At 40.3% G+C, this 20,960-nt stretch overlaps 3 protein-coding genes across 3 annotated transcripts in view; 1 reads left to right on the top strand and 2 right to left on the bottom strand.

Moving 5' to 3' along the window:
• Positions 1–20,960, top strand: part of LOC311063420 (gap junction alpha-1 protein-like) — a 604,483-nt gene that overhangs the window by 459,339 nt on the left and 124,184 nt on the right. The window lies entirely within an intron of this gene.
• Positions 1–20,960, bottom strand: part of LOC311063805 (uncharacterized protein) — a 196,618-nt gene that overhangs the window by 122,421 nt on the left and 53,237 nt on the right. The window lies entirely within an intron of this gene.
• LOC311063947 (uncharacterized protein) overlaps positions 1–20,960 on the bottom strand; it is a gene marked incomplete at its 5' end in the record, with an annotated part of 54,733 nt that overhangs the window by 4,794 nt on the left and 28,979 nt on the right. The window contains 7 exons of the mRNA XM_084083577.1: positions 868–1,521; positions 4,025–4,163; positions 4,364–4,474; positions 4,689–4,927; positions 6,765–6,873; positions 9,004–9,092; positions 10,667–10,893. Coding sequence (XP_083939703.1) covers positions 998–1,521; positions 4,025–4,163; positions 4,364–4,474; positions 4,689–4,927; positions 6,765–6,873; positions 9,004–9,092; positions 10,667–10,893 — 1,438 coding nt within the window. The 3' untranslated portion in view covers positions 868–997. The remainder of the gene's footprint in view (positions 1–867; positions 1,522–4,024; positions 4,164–4,363; positions 4,475–4,688; positions 4,928–6,764; positions 6,874–9,003; positions 9,093–10,666; positions 10,894–20,960) is intronic.

Raw genomic sequence — 20,960 nt, 5'->3', positions numbered from 1 at the left:
GTCTTGCAGCAGTGCTGGAAAGTCGCCGGACAAGCGTGAACTCCCTTCCTCCCCCGTCATCCCGTTGGCAGCCAACACCATTTGTTCGGGAGGGCAAGGGTAAAGCAAGCAGCACCACCGCAAAACCAGACACTGGGCAGCTTGGCAGAGCACGGGACTGGAAGATGCTGGCAGACCTGGACACAAAACTCTGCTTCCCAGCTGAGATCGCATCCACCAACCTGCGGCCAGACCTGGTTCTGTGGTCAGCCTCGCTCAAGCTCGTTTTCATCATCGAACTCACTGTGCCCTGGGAGGGTGCAGTGGAGGAGGCCTACGAGCGGAAGATGCTGAGGTACGCCGATCTCGCAGCAGATGCTCAACAACAAGGCTGGAAAGCGAAGGTCTGCCCAGTGGAAGTAGGTTGCAGAGGGTTCGTAGCTACCTCAACATCTAGGCTACTCAGGGAGATGGGAGTACGAGGGAAGGCCCACCGGCAGGCGGTCAAGGACCTCTCCAGGGCTGCTGAAAAGGGGAGTCAGTGGCTGTGGATAAGGAAAAAGGACCCCACATGGGCCTTCAGATGAGTCGGTGACATCTAGTAGGGAGTGAACCTGGGACGCTGGGATTCACTGCTAAACCCTCTGGAGGTGTCGTGGGCTTGAAAGCGAAACATCCAAGAAGGAGGGCCTGCCCACCTGATGACCCAAACGGTGTCACCGCTCATCTGAAAACCCACAGTGTCTCATCGGTGCTTCGATTACCAACATCAATCCTACACAACAGGTATGCGGTCAGGCGCAAGCTTGGCTCAGGGAGGAGGACGCCCCTGCCATGCAGAGTCCACTGCACTTTGGATTATAACATCATTCCTGTGTTTCATGAAACTTATGTCACATCACTGCATGGATTCAGAACTGTGCACGGCCGCATCGCTATGCGTCTTAGAATCGATTATTTTCCATTCCTCTGATTTCTAGTCATCAGACAACATTAGGATGTTCCTATAAATGATAAATCAAGGTTTGTCCAAACCCAGTTCATGGTGAAGGGTGGGATCTAGTTGATGAAGTCCAGTGATCATCATCAGAGATGCTTTGTTCCCTTTCTTTCTCACCATGTCGAATAGTTGTCGTGCTTTTTCTTCTTTGTATTTCTCTGCTCTGATGGAGTTCATCTCTTCATCGTTGAGAACCTCCTCTTGAAACAGTGTGTCCAGCAGACCTTTGATCACGGCCTCCGACACCCGTTTGACGAACTCGGTACGCACAGAAAGCAGCTGCTTCGCTTCCCATTGGGGAGTCTTCACTGTCGACACAGAAAGCAGCGGCTCTGCTTCCTGTAGGGGAGTCTTCACTGTCGACACAGAAAGCAGCGGCTCTGCTTCCTGTAGGGGAGTCTTCACTGTCGACACAGAAAGCAGCGGCTCTGCTTCCTGTAGGGGAGTCTTCACTGTCGACACAGAAAGCAGCGGCTCTGCTTCCTGTAGGGGAGTCTTCACTCTCGACACAGCTGGCTGAATGGGGCTGGAGATTAAACGATCTGGAGGGAAAATAATTTCTTGATGTCAGTTACCATGAATTAGTAAAGTTTACTGACTGTAAGTCAGTTTGTTAGCAAGTTAATAAAACTGTCTGTCTGTCTGTCTGTCTGTCTGTCTGTCTGTCTGTCTGTCTGTCTGTCTGTCTGTCTGTCTGTCTGTCTGTCTGTCTGTCTGTCTGTCTGTCTGTCTGTCTTACTAGTCCATAGCCGGTGAAGTGCCGCGTCCCGCCGCGTCGTGAAATCTCTGTTTTAGTGCATTGATAAACAACACTGAGCATGGGTGTGGGAGGGGCTGAGCACATTTTAAAGATTGAGGAATACTTTACTGAACCATACACTCTTTCATACCATTGTGCAGTAGCCTAACGTTATAAGAACAATCCCTCACTTTTTCTGTCCATATAAGTAAAACATAAATAATCATGTTTGTGCTTTGGGATTGTGAAATGATGTTGTCTATGTCTAAAAGTTGAGTTGTGTGAGGAGATGAGAGATGGAGAACATGCCAGTGTCACACATGAAATGTGTAGAGCAAGTTGAGGTTCTGGTGGCTGACCATTGGTCTGTCTCATCTTCATGCTTCTATTCTCAACCAATCACATACGCACTTCACTTATACAGCGACCCATTTAAGAAGGGACGTTTTCATTTGGTTTTTTTCTGCTCCTGCTGCTGCCCTTCTATGCATTTCTGCTCACCCTCAACCACCCCAGCTGCCACCGGATGTTTTAGATCTGCTTTTATGTACTACTGGGCCGATGTCCGTTGGGAACGCTGCCCGTTGGCATTGTGGGAACGATGCCCGTTGGGAGCGATGCTTACTGGGATTCGGGAACTCATGTCCCTCTGGTTATGCAATACCGTTGTATACGATGTCAGAGTACGTATCACAGACGTTCTTGAGTTATACGTCAGAAACATTCACAGACCGAGATTGTGTGTATCTATACACAGAAGGGAGGATTCAGAAGGCAAAAGGGAAAATGTAACTTGCTCCCCCAGATGACCTAAAATCAGGTCCATTCATCACTAAACCAAATTAATGTAATTCCATGATTTGTCCTAACTGAAGTGACAGAATATAAACCTATTGTTTTGGTACACAGCTCTGACTTTTATATGGAATGGTTCAGTAACAATGGGCCCGATTCATGAACCGTACTTACGAACAAATTTGTTCTTAGACCCACTTAAGAAGTTTTTTAAGAGATTTTGACATTCACAAATGTTTTCTTAGCTGTGATTTGTTCTTAAGTTAAGAAGAAATCTACGCATACTAGAGAGCACTCTTAGGCTGGCCTTTGAGTTCTTAAGTGTGACATATTTGTGCAAAAATAATTAATTCTCGAAGTTTCTTCAATTCTACAGTTGTATAATATAGGATTTAAATTACAATAATATTTTTATCATATCTTTACAGCAGTGGTTCTCAAAGTGTGGTCAGGGGTCCTTCAGGGAGTTTCAGGGGGTCCACAGCAAACGAAGAACAGTTTTATCACTTTAACCCTTTTTTATACTTTGTTTGAAAATAGCCGATCTACAAGCCCACAACACGTCCCATTACTGGCCATTTTGAGCTTGTAGATCGGCTATTTTTAAGACATTTTGATAAATCTTGAAACATTTTCCCTGGCAGAAAATATTTTCAGGTGGGGGTCTGCAGCCAAATGCATGTCAATTTGGGGGGCCTTGACATGAAAATGTTTGAGACAGGTCTGAAATTACAATCTAACCCAAACGGACCCGGTTGAGTTGAAGCCCATATGGATAACATTTTTAACAGCTAATTTCAGAAAATGTACATTGATGTCTAGAGGTGATATGTTGATTAATGTGAGAGAAATAATAAAACACATTCATTAATTAAATAAAATAATTTGCTGTTCACTTCAGAAGTACCTCCACAGAACTATTAATTAATTTATTTTTATGTTTGGAGTCTGGTGTTCCACCATCTGTAGACTTATAGTTTAGGTATTCTTTACTTCATTCTCTCAATTTTATTTCTGTGTGTGATTTCCTGTGATTTCTGTGAGCAGCAATCACACACAGGTGTGACTGCAGGCAGGGCCATGCAGTCATGCCTTATATGGGGATTGGTGGGGCGGCTCCCTATGGTAATTAGGATGAACTGGCACACCCCTTCAAGTTACGAGGATTGGCATTCATCATCATCAAGAACATAAGTTACGAACAATTCTGCCTTTTAAGAACGTTTCATGAATCTGACTCAACTTCTCTTAGGAATTCACTTAGGAAGAAATGTAAGAGGAAACATTAGGAACTTATTGCTGCATGAGGCCCAATGTGTTTGTCCTCAGGCTGCCTACTGACAAAGAGGAGCTACAGGTATTGAAAAACAATGAATTGAACGACACTGAACTCCTAACTGTGGTTCAGTAGCTGTTCATTGCTCCTAATACATAATCATAAATACACCAAACCGAATCATGATTCCAGGTTTATCCCCCCTGATCTAATGAAGTTGAATGACTAGATTTACCTTTCGTGATGCGTCGCTTCCACACTGTCTGGTCCTCAGGTCCCCGTAGCTCTAATGGGACGTCTTCCATTCCACTCAGATCCATGACCTCAAATATTGGATGGTAATTTGGTCCGTAATTGAGACGGTAACGTCCATCCTGAAGATACATACATAACAGTATTACTGTTGAGTTATACTGTATTGGTGCTAGCAGTAGTAGCAGTAGTAGTAGTAGTGGTATTAGTAGTATTAGTAGTATTAGTAGTAGTATTAGTAGTAGGGACTTACGGTTGTAGTGGAAATTAAGAGTTATGGTCAGTTTTTCTCAAACACAGGTTAAGTTTTAGTGTGTAGTACCTCAGGTTGTACTTCATGTGGAGGACAGCGCAGACTGTAACGTTGGGATGGGATGAGCACACACTCTGAGGAAATATCAATGTATTTATCCTCTTCATGTTGTAATTTCACCTAAAATGACACCAACACAACTTGGTTCAATCATAAAGCCACATACAGTATGTGGGCAGACCTTTTAGGCTAATGTAGATGTAGATGGGCTACTTTTTGGAAATAGTCTACTTTGACATGCTCTTTTGTCCTTATATATGTTTTTGTATTTACAAGTCTAAACGTATTTCAACTCTCTGGATGCTAGGTACAGATAACATAAATATTATTTTACCTCTTTGACAAGCACATTTTCCGGCAGCAGGAACACTTTCATCTCAAGTGTTGGTTGTCGAAGGAACAGCAGAACTTGACCAAGTGTTGGAAAAAAGAACTCTTTAATCTTCTCCCAGAGGAGCCCATAGAGAGACAGGTGAGTCACATTTACAACCACGTGAGTCTGGGTCACTTTCAGTGGTCGTAGGATATTCACTGCTCCTTCATCTGTGACGTGTCCCACACAAAGGCCATGATCTGTGAAGTTTTTATATTTTGCAGACATTTAGCATAAACCCTGTCATATCGCTTGCCTACAGAGTTGTCCTGTACTCTAGGCTGGCTGTGATTATCATTCTCAGCACACACAAGACATTGTGGAAGTGTTCTCCTCACTATAGGATAAGGATAGGGTGTGTGTTAGATATCGACAAAGTGTCCTTTAAAGGTGCTGAAAGTGATATTTTTTTGGTAAAAGTTAAATCTCTATATTCCGAGTCATACTTGATATAGAGTGTTTGTTCAGTAACAGTGTTAAATAGCTCTATATTGTGATAGTAATAATTGCTATAGAGTGTTTGTTCAGTATCAGTGTTAAATAGCTCTATATTGTGATAGTAATCATAACTATAGTGTTTGTTCAGTAACAGTGTTAAATAGCTCTATATTGTGATAGTAATCATTACTAGGGTGTTTGTTCAGTAACAGTGTTAAATAGCTCTATATTGTGATAGTAATAATTGCTATAGAGTGTTTGTTCAGTATCAGTGTTAAATAGCTCTATATTGTGATAGTAATCATAACTATAGTGTTTGTTCAGTAACAGTGTTAAATAGCTCTATATTGTGATAGTAATCATTACTAGAGTGTTTGTTCAGTAACAGTGTTAAATAGCTCTATATTGTGATAGTAATCATTATTATAGAGTGTTTGTTCAGTAACAGTGTTAAATAGCTCTATATTGTGATAGTAATCATTATTATAGAGTGTTTGTTCAGTAACAGTGTTAAATAGCTCTATATTGTGATAGTAATCATTACTATAGAGTGTTTGTTCAGTAACAGTGTTAAATAGCTCTATATTGTGATAGTAATCATTACTATAGAGTGTTTGTTCAGTAACAGTGTTAAATAGATCTATATTGTGATAGTAATCATTACTATAGAGTGTTTGTTCAGTAACAGTGTTAAATAGATCTATATTGTGATAGTAATCATTACTATAGAGTGTTTGTTCAGTAACAGTGTTAAATAGATCTATATTGTGATAGTAATCATTACTATAGAGTGGTTGTTCAGTAATAGCATTCTCTCTGCCTCTCAAGCTTTTTAGAAAACAGAACATGTATTTTCAGGAGGGACAACAATTTAATCCAATCAGGAGAAATAACTAATTGTTCTGCTGCTCCTCGAGTGTTCCAGTTATAATTGTGTGTACTCTTTTTTCTTATTATTTATTTCTTCCATTTTCCATAACTTACTATTTCACTTGTTTATCTTGTATCCTGTTATGAGTTCTCTCTCCTGATTAGATCAAATTGGATAAAGCATAAAATCAAGCAGCGCAGGTTGACATGAGCAGGTGTTCTGAGTCTCTGATTACACAGCGGTCCATTATAGAGCTCATCGGTCATTATCAAGAAATAATGACCGATGATTGACCAATCAGAAACAAGCATTCAACCAAGCCGTGTAATAAATCAGAAAAGAGGGCAGAGCTAAACATCTACAATGAAGGACAAGGACTCTCAACTGAATGCAGTGAGGAGACTCATGACTCTGTATGATAAACTGTTCAAAACTTATGTCAAAAGATAGGAACTGTCAATTATGAACCGAATAGAAAATGGGGTGGAGCCAAGTTACACCAACGTTCAATACTTTTACTTCTACTTCACTACACCCCCCCCCCCCCCATTCTACGAGACTCAGACACGTCTTTTAAAGCGATCGGGGGATCGATCATACCAGAGATAAATATTATATGATTTTTCAAAGGTTAGTGAAAACACACGGAAATTGCTGGCAGTGGCATAGCAAATTTTATTTCTGTCTGTCAAAGAGTTAATGAAGCCCAGACAGCTTTTGAGTCTTACCTGTCTCTTCTCCTGTAGCATCACTGGGCTTCAGTCCTTCGACATGGTTGGAAGGGAAAAGCCCCAACTTGCCATTCAAGCTGCCGTACCACCAGCCAGTGTCATCACCCTGAAGGTACAAGACATAAGGCATTGTTTATCCACCTGTATTTTTGATAAAACATTTCAAAATGTCAAGTGTAACAGTTGGACAACATGCTCTGAAAGTACATTTGGAGAGTAACACCTCCAACCAAAATGTGTGAAGAAAAATGTAAACATGAAACATAATAGTCAATAGTTTGTGACACACATAAAAATGTATGGTCACATTTATGTTGTTTGAGTATTTAGGTTTATTTTGAGGATGTTATTTTGATGAGTGAAATGTTTATATTTGAACAAGAATGGACAATTATTCTCTGGGTTGAACTCCAAGTTTCTTACTTAGGACTTTCTCAGTGTTGCCACCACTAGGAGGTAGTGTGGTGATAAACTCCTTTCTCATGGACTCACTTGTTGAATGGACTGACGTAACTTCCTAATTCTGCCAACTCTGGAATTGCAAGACTTCCGCATTTAAGACGCTACTGTGCACCCTAGTACACCTGCCTGGTGCTCCAATCTTCCACTTTTGCGCAACAAATAGGACTCCAAAATTATTTTTGTTAGGGCATGCTATACTTTTTATTTGTGTTTTTTTTCTGGGCTTTGACTACACACCACTTTTTGTACAGTTCCTGGAGCGCGGGGAGCTCGCATTATGCGCTCTGCAGATCGCACTACTCGCTGTAGGCTTATCTTTCTCGGGCCATACAGTTTCCATACCAGGCCGGTGTCCTACTCAACTTCTCCAGGCAGCGGAGTCAGTACAGTCGATGCTGAGCCTTTTTCCTCACGTGTGTGGTGTTTGTTTCCTATTTGAGCTCCATTCCTCTATTCCACGATCAGCTCCTTGGTCTTGTCGACATTAAGGACGAGGTTATTCTCCTGGCACCAAAGTGCCAGTGAGTTGATCTCATCTCTATAGTCATGTTATCTTTTTACCAGAATTGAGGAGGACACCCATGGAGTTCGGAGTCAGGGAGTCGTTGGGGAGGGTCTCACAGCAGACACACTTTGCGCAGACACACGTTGCGCAGACACACTTTGCACAAATATTGATCAGTATTCTGGCTATAACCCTTCTTAGTAATTTGATCTTACTGCTGAGCGCTGTACTTGCTGTCACTGGACACAGACAGACACAACGTTGTCCCCTAACAGCAACACAACAACACGGCCGGAAGTGGACGGACTTTCAAATCAAGGCAGATTATGGTCTATTTGACAAACATATGCTAGACACGGACACAACTTCAGCTTCTACTGCGTTCACTCCGAACGCACCAATTAAGTGTATGCCCACACATTCTCCCAAACATGGCCACAGAATATATAGTCATAATACACACACACACACACACACACACATTCTGTGCCGATGACGTCTTTTTGTAAGCCCAGAGTGCCAATGACGTCTTTTGACGGCGCTTGCGCTTTTAGTGTTTACCACTAGATGGCGCCCTTGCGCTTCCTATGAGCCACCATTTTAGGCTGCGTGGCAGATAGATCTAGAGATCACATGATCTCAACATTGTATGTTCCATCTACTTCCTGGTTAGCGTCTGCAGAAAGTCAGCTGTAACTCCAGTTGCTTTCCCCCCGCCCCCTGCAGTTTTGGCTCAGACAGCTGTTTTCAAATTGAAAGTGAAACTAAAAGTACAGTTTCGGTGGAAATGTTTTTTTTCCCTATGGAAGCTCAGTGATGGCCCCTGTGATTACCAACCATCAGAGGATCAATCATACTAAAGATAAATATTCTGTGACGTCTTAAAAGGGTAAGATAAATGAAAAAAAAATACTCACTAGATGAGTTAATCGAGCCAGGGTGACATGACATGCAAATAAACAATAGAAAACCAAAGGCAGCTAAAGTATAGACCAGTAGCCTTGCACCATTACCAGTATACCAGTACCATTACATACACCATGACTTCAATGACAAGCTCTCCTTCTAACTCCACTTTATACGTACATGGTGTGCAACAAAATACAGGGGAATGGCTGAGATGACAAGGCAATTATTATGTATTTATATTTTATTTACTTTTCTTTTCTTGTCACAAGAGTTAGTAAGTTTGCTAGCTTGGAGTTAGTTAATACAGTATCTGTCTTCCTGCTGCTTAGCGTATTAGCCAGGTGAGAGTAATAAATGTACCTCTTTAATGAAGTCAATGATGTCTCCCACTTCGAGCTCCAGTTCATCCTCATCGTCTGGCAGGCGGTCCCACAACACCTTACACTGCTCTGCAATGACAAAGACAGGACAGACTCGAAAAAGTGCTTCTCGGAGCACAGGTCTCCGCCAGGTCAGGTAGATTATTGTGGGCCAGCAATGGAATATGAAGAATAGGACAGATCCATCTTGTTCAAATTACTATAGAGCTAATGTTTACCGGTTTGTGTGATGTTTGTGATCTGTAAAAGAAGTGTGTTTAGCAAAAATAGGCCTCCTGGTGGCGCTATAATAGGGCAATGTCAAAAGGGTGGCATTTGTTCCTCAACTTAGTGCAAATGTACGTGCAAAGTTTCACCGCAATCGGACACTGTGTTCATGTTTTGAGGCATTTTGTTCAAAACGGGCCACTCCTGCAAACTTTAGATGTCAATCTTAGCCAATCAGGATGGAATATGGAAGATCAAACATATCCGTCTTGATCACATGATAATAGAGACCATGTGTACCAATTTGTGTTCTTTTTTATAAAATCTGAAGGAGTAATATGACTTTTATATTGTGGCGCTATAAAAAGAAGATGTGAAAAATGCAGGGCAAAGGTTTTTCCTTGGCCTCTAGGGAGTGCACATACAACATTTTGCACAGATCGATGTAGTTATAGGTAAAAATGCAAATCAGCCTGTTATAGCGCCACCATGAGGCTGATTTGAAAATTTTCAAGTGGCATTTCTTCCTCAGCATAGTGGGAATGTGCAGTACATGCAAAATGTCATGGAAATTGCACACTGTGTTCATTGTTTGAGGCATTTTGTTCAAAACAGAGCACTCCTGCAAACTTTGTAAGCTATTCTAAGCCAATCAGGATGGAATATGAAAAATCTGAAAGACCCGTTTTGTTTAATGACTATAGAGATACTGTGTACAGATTTGCGTGACGTTTGGACAAAATCTGTAGTAGTACTGTCAAAACTTTTTTTTAGCAAAATGCTGCCTTCTGGTGGCGCTATAACAGGCCAATGTGAAAAGTTTGCAGAGGTTCTGAATTGACAGCCAGGGAGTGTGTGCGAATACAGTGCCGGAGATTAGCTGTTCACAAACAGACGGACACACAGGGACACACACGGACAGACGGACGGACGGACAGGATGCAAAACATACTCTCACGCCATGCCTTACGGCCTGGCGGAGACAATAAGAACTTGACCCTGTAGATCGTCTATTTTCACTTTCTGTTTGACGCGGAAACATGGAAGTTTGAAGCTTTGCTGACAATCCTCCTAGGAGGAGTTTGTTAAAGTACGATCCGTGAATATGTCATAAAATGTACTAAAACTCCACAATAAATTCAAAATGGCTGACTTCCTGTTGGGTTTAGGTCCTGGCTCCAAGAGACGTTTTTGTAAGTCGGGACATGATACTGGTGTGACCAATTTTCATACGAGTTGGTGCAACCTTATCGTTTTTTAATTTGCTATGAAGCCATTAGGCCACGCCCCTTTTTAAAACAGATAAATTATGTAATTTCTCGCCACTTGTCAAGTGTGTGCCATGTTGCGTAACATAGTATTATATGTTATTCTGTGTTACTTTGAACAAGAAACTTGAAACTGATTGGACAATGCTAAGAGCAGTCAGTACTTACTAGGTATGATGGCACAGTGAGGCAGGTGTAGCTGTCTCACTAGCTGGCGGACAGACTTCTGAGGACACTGGATGTCAAACAGAGGACCTGCAGGAGGCCTTCCTGTTGTCTGGAGACATCCTTCATCCCACTGAACAGTCCTTAGGAGGACTTCTCCTTCCCCTGTCGTTCCAAACACCAACCCTGTCACATTGCACTGGAACAGCCCCGCCTCGGGGAACTGGAACCTGTGACACAAATCATAATTTTTTATTAGGTTTGTAACAATACATGTAACCGTGGCGAACCGTTTTGGTACAAGCCATGTGGTTCGGTACCACACCCATTCCAAATTAGAGTCCAAAAAATACGTTTTTGTGTTTTATCCTGGAACTGCTGTCAACCAATCTGATAACTTGTTAATGTATTGTTATAGAGCTCCGAAGTCTGACGTATTTTACACATCCTACCTGGGTCGCGGTTTTCCCCCCGTTCTGAATCCCCATAGACGTGTTTAATATCGCGTCAAATAAGAACTGTGTTCCAAAAGTAAACAAATGACCCCGGTGGTTTGACTCTTATGGATATGAAGCATCAACTGACGGTGAGAAAACCATAATGTTACTTCCGCCGAATAAGTTATTCTTTCACCAGAAACAGACTGTATCAAATGTGAGTGACTGACTATCATAAACGATATAGAACCTCCTCCCTGACAATTTGAAGAGACAGTTTGTTTATTTTTGGACCCAAATTCTTATATGAGACGATTCTATGATGACACAATGTTATTCTCCATAGAGAAATTACTTTACGAACCTAGGGATGAACGAGTGACGTCAGGACTTCTGTACTCTCTGAACTTGCTTTTCAAATAAAGTCAACTAAACTAAATGCAATATGTCACCACTATTGTGACAGTGTCAAAACGGCGTATTATTGGTTTGGTTCAGAATAAAATGAATCGATAACACTGGTGCGAGTAATTAAAATGTTTAGTGACACTTGATAGAATCATGGGCTCATGTGCAACCAACATCACTTCTTTATGAGCATAAATCTGAGAAGGAGTGCTGTGCTGTGCCATCTCTTGCTGTGATTGTGCATGAGTGAAAGATGTGCATGTTTGCTGGGAACCAGCAGGTCTCTTCTAAATATTAATATAGAATAGCCTGATATTATGCATAGAAAACAGTAAGCACCACCTCAGGAGTGTTACCGGTGAGTTAAAAGTAACATCTATCAACACAAATAAAAGTAATGAACAAACATGAAAAGGTTTGACTTGAGTCTCGCCGTCCGCTGTAGCTACGGGATTTGGTCCCAAGTCAAGAACGTAAGATCCCGTCTTCTGAATATCGTATGAAAAATATAAAGGCAGTCGTGGTAACCTATATATGTTTCTGGTTCCGACGGTCTGAAAAAACACATCGATGGGTTGTAACAACCGTTTAAACCGGGTTGTTTTTGTCACCATGCAGTGAATTAACATGGAGGCGAGTTCCTTATTGAGGCTCCATGTTAACGCCTGCGTGTTACCGACAAGGAGCGTCTCTGCATGTTAAATGCAACGCAGGCTGGCATAAAACCCTGGTTCAAAATGTTGTTTCAACACATTGATTAATTGTTCCAGACCATTAGAACTACAGACATCTGTATGACACCGTGACTACCTTTACATTTTTCATACGATGTTCAAAAGTATAGTTCAGAAGAATAGGACATTAGTGCCAACAGACCTTGCCGACAAGTCATACGGTTTCAATGGTAATTTTTTTTACAGCGGACCAGCGGTTCTTGTATTCTTGTAAATGTTTTACTGAGGATAAGGTTAGAAATACGTTTAGGGTTAGCCATAGTTTTACTGAGGTTACGTTTAGAAATAAGGTTAGGTTTAGGCATAGTTTTACTGAGGTTAAGTTTAGGCATAAGGAGAAGTGTCTATGTGTCATGTCACTGTACAGTAAGTTATAGAGAAGTGTCTCTGTGTCATGTCACTGTACAGTAAGTTATAGAGAAGTGTCTGTGTGTCATGTCACTGTACAGTAAGTTATAGAGAAGTGTCTCTGTGTCATGTCACTGTACAGTAAGTTATAGAGAAGTGTCTATGTGTCATGTCACTGTACAGTAAGTTATAGAGAAGTGTCTCTGTGTCATGTCACTGTACAGTAAGTTATAGAGAAGTGTCTATGTGTCATGTCACTGTACAGTAAGTTATAGAGAAGTGTCTATGTGTCATGTCACTGTACAGTAAGTTATAGAGAAGTGTCTATGTGTCATGTCACTGTACAGTAAGTTATAGAGAAGTGTCTCTGTGTCATGTCACTGTACAGTAAGTTATAGAGAAGTGTCTCTGTGTCATGTCACTGTACAGTAAGTTATAGAGAAGTGTCTCTGTGTCATGTCACTGTACAGTAAGTTATAGAGAAGTGTCTATGTGTCATGTCACTGTACAGTAAGTTATAGAGAAGTGTCTATGTGTCATGTCACTGTACAGTAAGTTATAGAGAAGTGTCTATGTGTCATGCCACTGTACAGTAAGTTATAGAGAAGTGTCTCTGTGTCATGTCACTGTACAGTAAGTTATAGAGAAGTGTCTCTGTGTCATGTCACTGTACAGTAAGTTATAGAGAAGTGTCTCTGTGTCATGTCACTGTACAGTAAGTTATAGAGAAGTGTCTATGTGTCATGTCACTGTACAGTAAGTTATAGAGAAGTGTCTCTGTGTCATGTCACTGTACAGTAAGTTATAGAGAAGTGTCCATGTGTCATGTCACTGTACAGTAAGTTATAGAGAAGTGTCTATGTGTCATGTCACTGTACAGTAAGTTATAGAGAAGTGTCTCTGTGTCATGTCACTGTACAGTAAGTTATAGAGAAGTGTCTCTGTGTCATGTCACTGTACAGTAAGTTATAGAGAAGTGTCTATGTGTCATGTCACTGTACAGTAAGTTATAGAGAAGTGTCTCTGTGTCATGTCACTGTATAGTAAGTTATAGAGAAGTGTCTATGTGTCATGTCACTGTACAGTAAGTTATAGAGAAGTGTCTATGTGTCATGTCACTGTACAGTAAGTTATAGAGAAGTGTCTATGTGTCATGTCACTGTACAGTAAGTTATAGAGAAGTGTCTATGTGTCATGTCACTGTACAGTAAGTTATAGAGAAGTGTCTATGTGTCATGTCACTGTACAGTAAGTTATAGAGAAGTGTCTCTGTGTCATGTCACTGTACAGTAAGTTATAGAGAAGTGTCTATGTGTCATGTCACTGTACAGTAAGTTATAGAGAAGTGTCTATGTGTCATGTCACTGTACAGTAAGTTATAGAGAAGTGTCTCTGTGTCATGTCACTGTACAGTAAGTTATAGAAAAGTGTCTCTGTGTCATGTCACTGTACAGTAAGTTATAGAGAAGTGTCTCTGTGTCATGTCACTGTACAGTAAGTTATAGAGAAGTGTCTCTGTGTCATGTCACTGTACACTAAGTTATAGAGAAGTGTCTATGTGTCATGTCACTGTACAGTAAGTTATAGAGAAGTGTCTATGTGTCATGTCACTGTACAGTAAGTTATAGAGAGGTGTCTATGTGTCATGTCACTGTACAGTAAGTTATAGAGAAGTGTCTATGTGTCATGTCACTGTACAGTAAGTTATAGAGAAGTGTCTCTGTGTCATGTCACTGTACAGTAAGTTATAGAGAAGTGTCTCTGTGTCATGTCACTGTACAGTAAGTTATAGAGAAGTGTCTATGTGTCATGTCACTGTACAGTAAGTTATAGAGAAGTGTCTCTGTGTCATGTCACTGTACAGTAAGTTATAGAGAAGTGTCTGTGTGTCATGTCACTGTACAGTAAGTTATAGAGAAGTGTCTCTGTGTCATGTCACTGTACAGTAAGTTATAGAGAGGTGTCTATGTGTCATGTCACTGTACAGTAAGTTATAGAGAGGTGTCTCTGTGTCATGTCACTGTACAGTAAGTTATAGAGAAGTGTCTCTGTGTCATGTCACTGTACAGTAAGTTATAGAGAAGTGTCTATGTGTCATGTCACTGTACAGTAAGTTATAGAGAAGTGTCTCTGTGTCATGTCACTGTACAGTAAGTTATAGAGAAGTGTCTCTGTGTCATGTCACTGTACAGTAAGTTATAGAGAAGTGTCTCTGTGTCATGTCACTGTACAGTAAGTTATAGAGAAGTGTCTATGTGTCATGTCACTGTACAGTAAGTTATAGAGAAGTGTCTCTGTGTCATGTCACTGTACAGTAAGTTATAGAGAAGTGTCTATGTGTCATGTCACTGTACAGTAAGTTATAGAGAAGTGTCTATGTGTCATGTCACTGTACAGTAAGTTATAGAGAAGTGTCTCTGTGTCATGTCACTGTACAGTAAGTTATAGAGAAGTGTCTCTGTGTCATGTCACTGTACAGTAAGTTATAGAAAAGTGTCTCTGTGTCATGTCACTGTACAGTAAGTTATAGAGAAGTGTCTCTGTGTCATGTCACTGTACAGTAAGTTATAGAGAAGTGTCTATGTGTCATGTCACTGTACAGTAAGTTATAGAGAAGTGTCTCTGTGTCATGTCACTGTACAGTAAGTTATAGAGAAGTGTCTCTGTGTCATGTCACTGTACAGTAAGTTATAGAGAAGTGTCTCTGTGTCATGTCACTGTACACTAAGTTATAGAGAAGTGTCTATGTGTCATGTCACTGTACAGTAAGTTATAGAGAAGTGTCTATGTGTCATGTCACTGTACAGTAAGTTATAGAGAAGTGTCTATGTGTCATGTCACTGTACAGTAAGTTATAGAGAAGTGTCTATGTGTCATGTCACTGTACAGTAAGTTATAGAGAAGTGTCTCTGTGTCATGTCACTGTACAGTAAGTTATAGAGAAGTGTCTCTGTGTCATGTCACTGTATAGTAAGTTATAGAGAAGTGTCTCTGTGTCATGTCACTGTACAGTAAGTTATAGAGAAGTGTCTATGTGTCATGTCACTGTACAGTAAGTTATAGAGAAGTGTCTCTGTGTCATGTCACTGTACAGTAAGTTATAGAGAAGTGTCTATGTGTCATGTCACTGTACAGTAAGTTATAGAGAAGTGTCTATGTGTCATGTCACTGTACAGTAAGTTATAGAGAAGTGTCTATGTGTCATGTCACTGTACAGTAAGTTATAGAGAAGTGTCTCTGTGTCATGTCACTGTACAGTAAGTTATAGAGAAGTGTCTCTGTGTCATGTCACTGTACAGTAAGTTATAGAGAAGTGTCTATGTGTCATGTCACTGTACAGTAAGTTATAGAGAAGTGTCTCTGTGTCATGTCACTGTACAGTAAGTTATAGAGAAGTGTCTGTGTGTCATGTCACTGTACAGTAAGTTATAGAGAGGTGTCTATGTGTCATGTCACTGTACAGTAAGTTATAGAGAAGTGTCTCTGTGTCATGTCACTGTACAGTAAGTTATAGAGAAGTGTCTCTGTGTCATGTCACTGTACAGTAAGTTATAGAGAAGTGTCTATGTGTCATGTCACTGTACAGTAAGTTATAGAGAAGTGTCTATGTGTCATGTCACTGTACAGTAAGTTATAGAGAAGTGTCTCTGTGTCATGTCACTGTACAGTAAGTTATAGAGAAGTGTCTATTAGGGGTGTGCCGATATATCGTCCCGCGATATATCGCGATACGTTTTCGCGACGATATGTATCGTTTTGGAAAAAAAAAATATCGTTTTTGATTTTTTTTTTTTTTTTTTTACAATCATAATAATCAGGCATGCAAACGGCCGAGAAGTGAAAAGAGTGACAACATGTTTTTTTTTCGGGTCAGGTGTCATACTATTTGGATTCAAAACGGCTATTGTAGCTGAAAAGCTACAAGTTTGCATGTCTGAATAATGCAAAAACAGAATTATTTGTTTGCATTTTCTTTTTTTCTCCTCCATATATTTTCATAATAAAAAAAGTGCGTATCGTATCGTATCGAAATCGTATCGAAGTTGTGAGCCAAATATCGTATCGTATCGTTTCGTGAAATTAGTGTATCGGCACACCCCTAGTGTCTATGTGTCATGTCACTGTACAGTAAGTTATAGAGAAGTGTCTCTGTGTCATGTCACTGTACAGTAAGTTATAGAGAAGTGTCTATGTGTCATGTCACTGTACAGTAAGTTATAGAGAAGTGTCTCTGTGTCATGTCACTGTACAGTAAGTTATAGAGAAGTGTCTATGTGTCATGTCACTGTACAGTAAGTTATAGAGAAGTGTCTATGTGTCATGTCACTGTACAGTAAGTTATAGAGAAGTGTCTCTGTGTCATGTCACTGTACAGTAAGTTATAGAGAAGTGTCTATGTGTCATGTCACTGTACAGTAAGTTATAGAGAAGTGTCTCTGTGTCATGTCACTGTAGAGTAAGTTATAGAGAAGTGTCTATGTGTCATGTCACTGTACAGTAAGTTATAGAGAAGTGTCTCTGTGTCATGTCACTGTACAGTAAGTTATAGAGAAGTGTCTATGTGTCATGTCACTGTACAGTAAGTTATAGAGAAGTGTCTCTGTGTCATGTCACTGTAGAGTAAGTTATAGAGAAGTGTCTATGTGTCATGTCACTGTACAGTAAGTTATAGAGAAGTGTCTCTGTGTCATGTCACTGTACAGTAAGTTATAGAGAAGTGTCTCTGTGTCACTGTACAGTAAGTTATAGAGAAGTGTCTATGTGTCATGTCACTGTACGGTAAGTTATAGAGAAGTGTCTATGTGTCATGTAACTGTACAGTAAGTTATAGAGAAGTGTCTCTGTGTCATGTCACTGTACAGTAAGTTATAGAGAAGTGTCTATGTGTCATGTCACTGTACAGTAAGTTATAGAGAAGTGTCTATGTGTCATGTCACTGTACAGTAAGTTATAGAGAAGTGTCTATGTGTCATGTCACTGTACAGTAAGTTATAGAGAAGTGTCTATGTGTCATGTCACTGTACGGTACGTTATAGAGAAGTGTCTATGTGTCATGTAACTGTACAGTAAGTTATAGAGAAGTGTCTCTGTGTCATGTCACTGTACAGTAAGTTATAGAGAAGTGTCTATGTGTGTCACTGTACAGTAAGTTATAGAGAAGTGTCTCTGTGTCATGTCACTGTACAGTAAGTTATAGAGAAGTGTCTATGTGTCATGTCACTGTACAGTAAGTTATAGAGAAGTGTCTCTGTGTCATGTCACTGTACAGTAAGTTATAGAGAAGTGTCTCTGTGTCATGTCACTGTACAGTAAGTTATAGATAAGTGTCTGTGTGTCATGTCACTGTACAGTAAGTTATAGAGAAGTGTCTCTGTGTCATGTCACTGTACAGTAAGTTATAGAGAAGTGTCTCTGTGTCATGTCACTGTACAGTAAGTTATAGAGAAGTGTCTATGTGTCATGTCACTGTACAGTAAGTTATAGAGAAGTGTCTATGTGTCATGTCACTGTACAGTAAGTTATAGAGAAGTGTCTATGTGTCATGTCACTGTACAGTAAGTTATAGAGAAGTGTCTCTGTGTCATGTCACTGTACAGTAAGTTATAGAGAAGTGTCTATGTGTCATGTCACTGTACAGTAAGTTATAGAGAAGTGTCTCTGTGTCATGTCACTGTACAGTAAGTTATAGAGAAGTGTCTCTGTGTCATGTCACTGTACAGTAAGTTATAGAGAAGTGTCTCTGTGTCATGTCACTGTACAGTAAGTTATAGAGAAGTGTCTCTGTGTCATGTCACTGTACAGTAAATTATAGAGAAGTGTCTATGTGTCATGTCACTGTACAGTAAGTTATAGAGAAGTGTCTCTGTGTCATGTCACTGTACAGTAAGTTATAGAGAAGTGTCTCTGTGTCATGTCACTGTACAGTAAATTATAGAGAAGTGTCTATGTGTCATGTCACTGTACAGTAAGTTATAGAGAAGTGTCTATGTGTCATGTCACTGTACACTAAGTTATAGAGAAGTGTCTATGTGTCATGTCACTGTACAGTAAGTTATAGAGAAGTGTCTATGTGTCATGTCACTGTACAGTAAGTTATAGAGAAGTGTCTCTGTGTCATGTCACTGTACAGTAAGTTATAGAGAAGTGTCTATGTGTCATGTCACTGTACAGTAAGTTATAGAGAAGTGTCTCTGTGTCATGTCACTGTACAGTAAGTTATAGAGAAGTGTCTCTGTGTCATGTCACTGTACAGTAAGTTATAGAGAAGTGTCTATGTGTCATGTCACTGTACAGTAAGTTATAGAGAAGTGTCTCTGTGTCATGTCACTGTACAGTAAGTTATAGAGAAGTGTCTCTGTGTCATGTCACTGTACAGTAAGTTATAGAGAAGTGTCTCTGTGTCATGTCACTGTACAGTAAGTTATAGAGAAGTGTCTCTGTGTCATGTCACTGTACAGTAAGTTATAGAGAAGTGTCTATGTGTCATGTCACTGTACAGTAAGTTATAGAGAAGTGTCTATGTGTCATGTCACTGTACAGTAAGTTATAGAGAAGTGTCTATGTGTCATGTCACTGTACAGTAAGTTATAGAGAAGTGTCTGTGTGTCATGTCACTGTACAGTAAGTTATAGAGAAGTGTCTCTGTGTCATGTCACTGTACAGTAAGTTATAGAGAAGTGTCTATGTGTCATGTCACTGTACAGTAAGTTATAGAGAAGTGTCTATGTGTCATGTCACTGTACAGTAAGTTATAGAGAAGTGTCTCTGTGTCATGTCACTGTACAGTAAGTTATAGAGAAGTGTCTATGTGTCATGTCACTGTACAGTAAGTTATAGAGAAGTGTCTATGTGTCATGTCACTGTACAGTAAGTTATAGAGAAGTGTCTGTGTGTCATGTCACTGTACAGTAAGTTATAGAGAAGTGTCTGTGTGTCATGTCACTGTACAGTAAGTTATAGAGAAGTGTCTCTGTGTCATGTCACTGTACAGTAAGTTATAGAGAAGTGTCTATGTGTCATGTCACTGTACAGTAAGTTATAGAGAAGTGTCTATGTGTCATGTCACTGTACAGTAAGTTATAGAGAAGTGTCTCTGTGTCATGTCACTGTACAGTAAGTTATAGAGAAGTGTCTATGTGTCATGTCACTGTACAGTAAGTTATAGAGAAGTGTCTCTGTGTCATGTCACTGTACAGTAAGTTATAGAGAAGTGTCTATGTGTCATGTCACTGTACAGTAAGTTATAGAGAAGTGTCTATGTGTCATGTCACTGTACAGTAAGTTATAGAGAAGTGTCTCTGTGTCATGTCACTGTACAGTAAGTTATAGAGAAGTGTCTATGTGTCATGTCACTGTACAGTAAGTTATAGAGAAGTGTCTATGTGTCATGTCACTGTAAAGTAAGTTATAGAGAAGTGTCTATGTGTCATGTCACTGTACAGTAAGTTATAGAGAAGTGTCTCTGTGTCATGTCACTGTACAGTAAGTTATAGAGAAGTGTCTCTGTGTCATGTCACTGTACAGTAAGTTATAGAGAAGTGTCTATGTGTCATGTCACTGTACAGTAAGTTATAGAGAAGTGTCTATGTGTCATGTCACTGTACAGTAAGTTATAGAGAAGTGTCTATGTGTCATGTCACTGTACAGTAAGTTATAGAGAAGTGTCTATGTGTCATGTCACTGTACAGTAAGTTATAGAGAAGTGTCTCTGTGTCATGTCACTGTACAGTACGTTCAAGGCAAGCCTGGTTTAATTTTCGTTGAGCGATAGTGTAGAGTGGATAACATAATACGACATACAAGACCACCAGTGATGATGAGACACGTTGTGAGCTTGTATATCGGCTATGACGCAATGCACCGTGGTAAGACGAAGCATACATCAGGCAACAGGCCCTGTGTGTGTGTGTGTGTGTGTGTGTGTGTGTGTGTGTGTGTGTGTGTGTGTGTGTGTGTGTGTGCGCGTGCGTGCGTGCGTGCGTGCGTGCGTGCGTGCGTGTGTTTATTGCGAGCCGCATTCTCTCAGTCCCCCGCTCTGCTGTTTCATACAGTAATGATCCAGATAAATATCAAACATGTTTGAAAAAGGTCGGGCAACTGGGGAGGGTTCAGATTGGATCTTTGAACCCTGACACTAGACCATATTTATGCCCGAGTTTCTAGGCTGGGGTAGACACGCCTTGTGAGACTTACATACCTGTATTCATTGGTTGTTCTGTGAGACTTACATACCTGTATTCATTGGTTGTTCTGTGAGACTTACATACCTGTATTCATTGGTTGTTCTGTGAGACTTACATACCTGTATTCATTGGTTGTGTGTTCTGTGAGACTTACATACCTGTATTCATTGGTTGTTCTGTGAGACTT

This window comes from Gymnoscopelus microlampas (assembly GCF_963454915.1).
Source record: "Gymnoscopelus microlampas genome assembly, chromosome: 16".
Lineage (NCBI taxonomy): Eukaryota > Metazoa > Chordata > Actinopteri > Myctophiformes > Myctophidae > Gymnoscopelus > Gymnoscopelus microlampas.
Note: the sequence above shows the minus strand (reverse complement) of the source record. Positions and strands in the feature narration are given on the sequence as shown.